The 10,857-nt window shown below is 33.3% G+C and overlaps 1 protein-coding gene across 3 annotated transcripts in view; it reads right to left on the minus strand.

The window, feature by feature from the left end:
* Positions 1-10,857, minus strand: part of LOC106457984 (isoprenoid synthase domain-containing protein-like) — a 43,014-nt gene that overhangs the window by 15,165 nt on the left and 16,992 nt on the right. For all 3 annotated transcript variants that reach the window (XM_013917433.2, XM_022384086.1, XM_022384085.1), the window contains exons 5-6: positions 9,064-9,213; positions 1,112-1,216 (exon numbers count right to left, since the gene is read on the minus strand). In XM_013917433.2, coding sequence (XP_013772887.1) covers positions 1,112-1,216; positions 9,064-9,213 — 255 coding nt within the window. The remainder of the gene's footprint in view (positions 1-1,111; positions 1,217-9,063; positions 9,214-10,857) is intronic.

A 10,857-nucleotide genomic window follows, 5' to 3' on the forward strand; every position in this document is an offset into this window, starting at 1 on the left:
AAATCAACAATATATGTGTGTACCTAAATGCTTAAATTTGTATTGTTATGTAATCTGAATTTTATAGAAAGCCTCTGCAGCCTATAAATATAACCAACGCACCACACCAAAAGAGAGTATCTATTATTAGTTTGCTAAAAAACTTTGTAAGCTATGACTGTGATTAACGCTTATTAATCGGGAACTTCAGATATTTGACCAGGAATGTTTATAAATTTCAAACATTACAAATCATTCAACTTTAGTGGATTCAAATCGGACATTAGTACTTTTACAAAAACAGTACCTAAAGTTATTGGTGAATCTCGACCTGTAATCACCGTGTGATCAGCAAGAACTACAGGGCTAGCTAGCTCCCTACTAAGTGAATTGTACATACATCAACTCGTAATCAACTCTCTCATTGTGAACCCTCGATAAAATATCAAGGAAGTTCAAAACTAGAAAGAAGACTTTATATTGCTTGTAAGTTTGTGAAACTTTTGTTTATAAATGATTGTTTGTAATAACTGTTATTGTAAATTGTATTGTTGAATGTATATTAAAGCATATTTGTGTTAAAAAAAAGAAGACTGTGTGTATCAATCTTGTTGGCAAATATCATAAACTGACTGTATATCAGCTTTTACTTAACTACTAAGTCAAAAAACAATTTAACTATTAAATTTAAATTATCAGTTAACTCAATTTCAGACCATTTGAAATTCTAATACATAACAATATCTAGTCACTTATTGATCTTCAAGAATTAGAAAAGTGTATAACAGCATTCCAACCACACTATATTTGTCATATCCATTGATGACAATGCATTTCACACAATCCAGAGCTCTTCATGCTGGCTGGGATACAACAAACACAGTAGTGGTCAGAACATTACTTATATAAGCCATTTGTTACAATAACAATTGTTATTCTGTAAAAATCATTCATACCATAATTATGTTCCTTGTTGACTACAAAATAAAATAATGATTTGTATATTTGATTTAAGGAAAAAGTACAAGTTTCAAAATAAAAACAGAACCTACATATAATATTTAAGCCAGTAACTTGAAACATAATTAACAATGGGGTATATACAGTGCTATATAGTAATGAAACAACAGACCTTCCACAAATCAGCAGTCCCCTCTATCAGACGAGGTTTTAGACCCATATATTTTTGGACAAGGTGAAGGCATTCAGTACCATAGTCCAGGTCATGATCAGAACACTAATAGTTTAAAAACAGAATATAAAACATCTTGTTAAGAAATACAAAACTTTGCTACATCTGTTTTAATTACTGCTATTTTTATACACTCTTTGGACAAATTCTCTTATTTGAGGTTTCAACTCTTAAGCCTGTTTTTAATTATATTTAGTAAAGTAATTAGTTTTCAGTTAAACTTCAAAACTCAAAAGAAATGTATTACATTATTGGAAAAAGTACTTGCATTGTAATGAAAAGCACCAGTCTATACTGTGCACATGAACAAGAAGAACCTGAAAACGCCTGCAAAGATAGTACAATATAATTCAAAATAATGTTGCTGTTAAAACTAAATATTAATAGATGGAAAACACTGTAAATTTATTTTGAAATGTTTTGCATCTGCTGTTTATTTTTGACAAGTAGTATTTTTACTAATTATAGTATACACATGGTTGACTGTTGGTGTATTCTTTATTGCTGAAGTTTCTAAGTATTGTATTATTTTCTTAACAACACAGAAATACATTATAGAAGCACCATGAAATCAAGAGTAAAAAAGGAAATGACTTGAAACAAGTCTTTTAATACTATCTGGACTCAGTGGTATTTGAAAATCTTAACAGATGACAAATAAAAACCAAAAAACAATAATGGGAAAAATAATCCCCCCATATGATTATGGATTTTAAAGTTGTTACAAAGATAAAGATGATCAGTATGGAAAGAATGAGATGTAAAATGCCTGAAAACTCAGTAACAATGGGTTGGAGAAAAAGAGCAAATTTTAAACATTTAGAGAGCATATGTTTTTCTGTCTTAGTAAGCTCATACTTATTAAAGTTACAAATCACACTGTCCAGTTCTTCACAAAATGTTTTTGTAATACCTTATGAACTTTTTAAATGACTCAATTTTTTCAAATAATCTGATACTTTTTAAGGTATAATTGTTACAAATTTTTATATGCAATGTACAAAATGCAAAGTCTAACCAAGATATTAATTTCTAATTTTTTTGTAAAGTGAAAGTGTATTTTTCTAAATTCTCATTTCCTTTACATTTATATTCAATTTCTTTTGCACAAGTTTTACTTTTTTAATTATTTTAACAAGGAACAAAAGTTTTTTCCTAAAGGTTTATGGTTTGCTGTATCAACTTCAAAAATAATTATTGTGATTACTTTTTAAATATTAACATTTTCCTTAACTGAAAATGTATTTCCAATAAACACCTCTGAAAACAGAAATCATGTTATCTGCCTCAGGAACTTGCATGTTACCAGGCTTGTGAAAACTCCCATCTAAATTGAGAATGAAACACATGAATTTGCACTACTGCATGATGATATATCACGAAGCAAAACCTTCCACCAATAGGAGAGAAACATTCATGCAAAAATCCTCATTATTTGATGAGGCAACCAATAAAGGTGCACTAGGAAAGTGGGGAGGATAGGTGGGAACATGTACGGAGGTAAGTATCTATCAGAAATACATTTTAAATTCAGGAATATGTTAATTTCTGATACACTCACTCACCTCTGTACACACAAAGCTAGAATTCCACATTGAGATGATGGAAGGACTGGTGCAAAATAGATCTAGAAGAGCTCCCTTCAGCAAGTGTCCGATGAAAGCCCATAGGGTGTGTCACCCTATGACAGGGACTCCGTAGGTGCACACCTGTGGGAGATCGCATTTCATCTCATCCAGGGTATACTCTTTGCCCATGATTATGAACAGAAGAGGCAAAAGGCCTGAACTGTGTCCCAAGGATGGGTGGAATACTTACATGATCTTCTGAGTACTTGGACTCGAGTTGTAGGATGACCAATACGTGTAGTGAGATTGGAATTGTTTAGACTGTACCTTGTGTGCACACCTCCTCAACCATCAGTCTATGGGTCTAAACCAGCTGTGGGAGAAGGGCACTTGTGATATATATCAGTGCACAGCTCCTCTAGTGTCAGACACTACTGGCCCAATGCCATTCATGGGAAGAGAGCACCGTATTGGACACAAGTTGTATGTGTACTTATATAATCGCTACTCAACAATCAGATTCTATGGGCCCTTTGCTTGCTGTGGGAGTAGTGTGTGAGTGATACATCACATTTGGACATGAATAAATATCATATACTCTGCCATCCAATGCTGAGGGTTCATGCCATTGCAGTAGTAATAAATATGATAAATAGAGACATATATAAGAACTGGGTATAATAATATGTGTCCAAAATCCACTTGGAGATTGTGATGGATCAGTATGAAGTGGGGTGATCCACACTACATTCCACAAACCCCCCTCCCTCACTTCTCACTTGTTCTAGCCCTACTATTAGGTTCTAATCAGTGAGAATTCCCCATGGTCTACCACCCTAATGGCCAAGAGCCTATAAATGGCAATGGTCTCCCATACTCCATTCGAAGTGTGTGTGAGGTGGGGATTTGCATAAGAGAGACCCATAGAATGTGCCTGAATCTGCATTAGGCACCTACCAGAAAAGTTTTTTACTAGAGACAGTGCAATGGGTCACCTCTAAATGGGCTCTGGAATAGGCACTCTCTAGATGGTTTATGAGACTCTACTGTGGAATTGTTCAAGTGGACCATACCCGTAATATCCACCAAAAGGATAATAAATGGAAGACTGCAAGCATTACCAGGATGCTGATGTGGAGAAAACACTCTTTAGAGCTCCAGGTACTTGAGTTGAGAGAGTCATAGGGAATGCTCCCAATCAAGTGAGTGATGCATTGGAGAGTAGGAGAAGATGTGCTTTTTAGGTCTTAAAGGAACATCAGTGGTGGAGTTCAAGTATTCAACACACCAGGCAAGGTCCTCCAGGAAATCGGGAGGAAGGAGGTCTCATGAGGAGTGTGGATCCCTGGACAGGTTCCATAAGTCACGTAGGGCCCATTGGAGGTGACACATATGAGTGCAACTGAGTGGAATGAGACGTTCAAGAGAATCCAAAGTCCCCAAAGAGAACCTAACATATGGATGGAGAAGGAGAGGTGCAGAATTAGGTGACTAGACTTACGAGGTCTAGTAGACAGGAAGGATAAGGTGGGCACGACTGAGGTGAGAGGTGAAAAGTATCCAGAGGTGAATAAGATATTGGGTAAGGGTTAGGAATGAGTTGGAAATTTAGATGAGCCATCCTAAGCAAGTAGTTTCATGAAGAAGAAGTTATGTGTAATCTGTAGATTCCACTTGGGAAAGGAAGAGAAGTCTGTAGACCATGTAGAAGTGGAACCATAGTCCCAGACCATGGGAATGATGAGCAAAAGCCCTCATAACATAAAAGAAACATAGGGGGTTAATGCTATTCTGAATGGAAAGACATAGAACTGACAGTCACAGTCCCCATGGATGAACCTGAGGTAAGGTCATGAGGCAGGGGCTATCAGACAATGGAGAATGCATCTGACCATCAGATTTGGTCATTCATAGGTCTGATTGGAAAGACCAGAGGAGAGAGAAGTAATCCTCTTTCCAAAAATATGATTGATAGAGAATAAATCAATGAACAAGAGCCAGTACCAGCTCATTATGGGGACAAAAGAGAGGCAATAATAATAACCTGGAGAAAGGTAAGCAACTCACTCTATGGATTGACAAAACTGCCCCATCCAGACATTGGAGGTATGCTTGAACTGAGGAGGGATGAAAGGCTATGTTGGAATAGAAAAGGGAAAGGAGAGTAAATGGAGGGTTAGACCATGGGTCATGACTTGAATGACCCATTTGTTACTAGTGAAATAAGCCCACAAATAAGCAAACTGGGACAGACAGGACCCCACATGACCTGAACCAACTGGATGGTCACTGACTGTTAGGATGACAGGAGGGACTTTGGGTAGAAGGAGGATAAGAAGAGGTGGAAGGCAGAGAAAGTGGAACTGAACAGGGAGGGGAGAGTGATGTCAGGGATGGATGTAAGGGAGTGAGACTAAGACAAACTTGAAACTAACAACGAAAGGAAAGACTGATAGCAGGCTGTTTCAGCTCATGATTCCAGGGAAACAGCGACACTTGCAAGGAGCTCCTGATGGAGGAAGGGGGCAAAACAAGAGTCACAAAGGAAGGAGTGGGTAAATGGACATAGGAAGGTAGGGTATCTCTACTAAAGACGTCCCAACAATAAAGAATCAAGTGAGAAGAAGTGAGAAGTGCAGAAGAAGTTGAAGGTGCCATGAAAAAGAAAGGAAGGGTCTGAGCATTCCCTGTAAACTCATAAATTCATTAGGGGAACAATAAAATACCCCATCATGAAATGGAGAGAGGGAGGGTAATAAAGAAAGCACAAAGCTGAGAAATTTGGGAACTGGACAGTGACACATCCTACAGAGAGTATATTCCCCAGACAGAAAATATGACTACAAGGATAGGATGTCCTGGAAAGGAAGGAAGAAGGACTGTAAGTAAGTAGTCTTCATTAAATAAGTAGGAAACTGTCAGGTGGGAAAGACATGGCATAATATAGCAAAAACGAATATGTTCTATAAAGGATGAAACACGAATTGAAATATCAGAGGAGGGCAGAAAACCAAGATTTCATGAGGGGAAAGGTTTTGCACAAGGGATTGGGAAGCATTATATGTAATGGGGTGACGAAAAAGAATGATACATACCTAAAAATAAGTTCTTAGAAAACCGGAAGAGGAATGAATGTGTTCTTCAGAAGGAATGGAAGTAATTTAGGTAAAAACAGGAGGTAAAAAAAAACTTCATCCACCTCAACTTCAGATTCAAAATCCAGCAAAGGGAATGTTGTGGCAGGGACCGAAGAAGAGAGTCATGTCGGCAACTTGGACCCCACCAAATGTTGCACGATGGCTACCTAAATCTCTACAGGCAAAGAACTTCCTGAATTGTTGGTAACTGTGAGAGAGATTTGTACTCACTTCAGCAGAATAAAAATTCATGTTAAATTGTGAATTCATATTGAAAGATTAATACACAAAATAAATTTGTTGAAGTAAAATACTTCAAGTCTCAGCAAAAATAAACACATTTTTGCATGATTGTGCCAAGGAAGAGATTGAGGATTTTTGTGCATAAATGTGGAGGAAGTATTTGCACAATGAGGTGTGTCACACTCCTGTTGGTGGAGGGTTTTGCTGCATGATATGTCACCATACAATAGTGCAATTTCACATTTCACATTCGTGTGAATTTTAGGTGGGAGTTTTCATAAGGCTAGTGGCATGCAAGCTTCTCAGGCAGATAGCCTGACTTCAAGAGAAAAATAGTTTTCTGTATACAGAGATGAGTGATGGTATCAGAATTAGAAAAGTTATTGAAAAGATTGAAAGACAATCCTACTTTGGATAGTATAACTACTGAAATTTTTGGCTTAAAATTATCCTATTTTTACACGTATAAAAGAATCAAACATTTCTAAGTAAGAATCTGAGGCAATTAAACTTTTAAAAGACAAGAATGATTTGGTTATATTAAAACACGATAAAGGTAATGGTACAGTTCTCCTAAATAGGGAAGACTTTGGGAAAAAAGTTGCTAACTAAATTTGAGAAATTAAACTCTGATACCACCAAAAAAAAGGGAAGGTTAACTTCAATGATACTTTCTAAGACTGAAGAAAAATCATGCACTTAGTAACAAGGTATATAATGATATTAAGACCATCTGAACCTCATTGTGTGTTTTGTATGTTTTACCTAAGATTCATAAAATTGGTTGCACAATCAGACCAAAAATATCTAGTATCAGGACTTCTAACCATAAACTTACTGGATTTTTAAATACTTTTCTAGAGAAATTCATAAAAAGTGAGTATACAGTAAAAAATTGATTTTTAAAATATTTGAAGATATGAGAAAGTTGAAATTCGATGAATAGGTTTTTTTTGTGCTAGTTTTAATATTGTATCCTTGTATACTAATATTATTTCATGTGAGGTTATTCAATTAACTTCCAACATTGAGTTTGAATATAGGACTAAATTCAAGGATTAACAAAGTCAGTGTTTAAGAAATTGTTAGATTTTGGCACCAAGGAATTGCATTTCATTTTTAACAATTCTATTTATGATCAAATAGATGGAGTTGGCATGGGTTCCAAACTGGCATCTAACCTTGTAAATCTTTTCATAGCTCATTATGGGAAACAATGGTTAATAAAGATTGTCCTGATAGTTTTAAACCTATTAAGTATCATAGTATATTGATAATACTTTTGTTATAGTTAGGAGAAAGGAGCATGTTAATTGTTTTTGTAATATCTGAATAAAAAGCTTTCCTTTATAAATTTTCCTTTTGAGGAAGAAAGTAATTCTAATATATGATTTCTTGATCTCGAAACTGATAACTTTGGCAAATATTTGTAAGTAGTTACTTGTCATAAGTCTATGTACACAAGATTGTATAGTCATAAGTAACTTTACACCTATCAGCTACAAAATAAACTTCATTAAGTTTAAAAAACTCATCACATTGTGAACAAAAACTATTGTTTTCCCAAAAGACCTGGAGAAAACATAAAATGGTATTCATTTGTCCTTGATTAATAAGGTGATTAAGAAGTTTCTGATGGCAGTTAATACCCTTTGTAAAGTGTGTTATGATACACCCATACACTTGTTATACGTTAGACTATTGTACATGGGTAAGAACATTACAGTCTTGCACTACAAATAGATAACTTTTTTTATATTCAAGGATGTAATTGGCAATTTTTTAATACTCTTATGCTGTTATAGTTTTGTTTGTTCTTGCTGTAGTCAAGATTACATTGGTTCTCAAACTCGCTGCTTGGAACAACATATCAAAGAGCATCTACAGTCAACTTCAGCCATAAATTCATGTACTTACAGACATCTAGAGAGCAATTGTCAAAGCAAAGCAGTGGGTGAAAACTTCAGTGTGTTAGTCTGGTTCTGACAACGAAGAGGATTTTAAGATCAAGGAGAGTAAGGCTGTTGTTAAATAATATTAACCAAATCAAATAAGCTTAGTTGAGTAAGTATTGTAGGTGACCGCAAAGCATTCTTGACTCAAATCTCTATTTATTGAGTATTATGTTTATCCTATTAAAACAACATACATAAATAAATTGGCTAACTGGCTACTTAATTATTTCTATTTACAATCATGATATATCTTAAATAAAAAACCTTATTACTCATATCAGTGATAGTAAAACATATTTTCATTATTTAATTATCAATTTATTTGATTTACAAAAAATCAAGGGGGGGGGGGCTTATTGAATATTTTGAAAACTTAAAAAATGGCAATCTCTTGGTCATCTCTAATTGATATTAGCAATGCACAAAGTAGTGATGTCTAGATTATCTGTAAAAACGTTTGTACCAAAATGACATTTTTAGCCAAAAATATTTTCTTGCAATATGCACAAATGGTGACCTCCAGAAGATGTTTATAATATGAAGGGTAATTCAAAAATTAAGTTAAAAGAAAAACTAGGTGAAAATAGAAAGATTAATATCATGTTGGAATAATGCACAAACTTTTTACACCTGCACATTCATGTTTTTTTTTTGCTTTATGGGGGAAAACATGTATGTGGTTTAATTAATTAATGAGCCAATTAATTAACTTTAGTCATTACACTCTTCCCAGTTGAGACCTAAATGCCAAAAAATATTAGTTTATATATTAGAATTTTGACTTAATATGACAGAGGAATGTATACCTTAAAGAATAAAACTTATTAATATTAACACCTGATTTTTTATTTCCTAATCAAACCAAATAAAGAAATTATTGAAAAATTAATTAATTAAAAATTTTAATGTTCAAACAGAATAAAAGATGAAACATGCAATTACCAAAGACAGTGTTATAGTTATATTAATAAAAGACTATTCTTCCATACCATATTATAAGCTTCTTTGATCAAACTCAAAACAAAAGCTTGAGGCATTTCACTAGCACAGTACTGACTTCTGTCTAATGCCTCCTCCATAAAACCCATTTCGTCACTTCTTAAAACTGTTGAAACTAGGGGTCGCACAGCTCCAGCTGCCTAAAAATTACAAAAAGTATCAAAATTTTGTCATAATTCATCTACAGTTCTCTCTTAACTTCTCAGCACTAAGACTGGTAAAAGTGTTTACCACAAAATCTTTCTCACTCCGTATTTACAAAGAAAATAAAAGGCTTAATATATATAATTTTATACATAAAATTAAATTTAGAGCACTAACTGCTAGAAATCAATTTCTTTTTTTATACAATAAAAATCATGAAGAAGAGCACTCTTTCAAATGTAATACAAACCAACAAGAAATATCTCAATATGTTCAACATAAAATAATAGAAATTATAATTTCTTATATGTTAAAATGCATTTTAAACGTAGTTGTTTCACTTCACAGTATACACATCGCCTTAGTACTAACTGTTTCTAATAGATAGATAAATTCAGGCTAAATAAACTAAATTAGTATAAAGCAGCTATACAATGTTAATTTATGTTTTTAACTACTTTTTACTTCATCTTACAGTTTTAATAAATGCTAATTTTATAGTAAAATTTCTACAATGGCAAATGAACCAGCTGTGACAATATTGTACTTGTAAACTAGTAGTCCACAAGACATGGAAGATTTATTACATGAAACATTTATTTAAAACATTTTAAATATGATGATGATGGCCAATTGCTTGATATATTACGGTTAAACCCAAAAAAAGGGCCTTTTCTTTAGATGTGTATTTCAAAGAAATACTTATTTTTCGTAGCCATGAAAATACATCTTTTTTATCTTTAAAAACTAAAAAAGTATCCATATATCATATTTACATTTTTTGACACATGTGACTAAACCTAAATAATTTATCATACAATGTAAATGAGAAGCACAAATTCTTTTTTCAGTGCCCAATAAGTCTCTACTGTATTATAACTCCATTTCCATGACGTGAAGAACCATTATTTCATAGCTTCTAATAAAACTTTTATATAGATTATATATATATATATATATAATAAAGTTATATAAAAAAATTTTAATATATGTATTATGAAACTTTCTAAATTGGTTTCCCCACCAACTATACTGTATCTTAACGCAGTTTGTAAAGTTGTAATCACACTTTTGTTTTCACTAGCAGCCTCATTATTATTCAGGATGAGGAAGATTCAAAATTTTAGTCACAATTAAGTCCTTTGGGCTGGAGCTTTATTTAATTGTAAGTGGTGGATTTTATTTTTTTGAATTATTTGCTTGAGCATTGTTAAAGTCTGATTGTTTTAGGCAAGAAACAAATAATAGACTAAAAATTAGGTGCTTAAACCAAATGAGAAAGTAAAAATAACAAAGAACAGCTGCTTGAGATATCTAAAAGGATTGAAGAATGAGAGGAAAACAAACAAAAACCTTTGAAGAATTGATATTAATAACTATGAAAATATTAATCTGCAAGAACCCAAAACAAGTACATTATACAATGGTCAGAAGTTATTATTATTTGAGGTTTATGTGATGTAAATTACCAGTCATAAAAAAAAACGAATGAATTGTCAATGTGGAATTTCTTGACACCCTCTATATATATATATATATATAATAAAAAAAAAAGAGAGAGTAGTAAAACAAAATAAAATAAACTAACTACTACTAACGACGTCGTAACAATAAGTACTTAGTACGTAGTAATAAACTAA

This window comes from Limulus polyphemus, unplaced genomic scaffold (assembly GCF_000517525.1).
Source record: "Limulus polyphemus unplaced genomic scaffold, Limulus_polyphemus-2.1.2 Scaffold400, whole genome shotgun sequence".
NCBI classification, from domain to species: domain Eukaryota; kingdom Metazoa; phylum Arthropoda; class Merostomata; order Xiphosura; family Limulidae; genus Limulus; species Limulus polyphemus.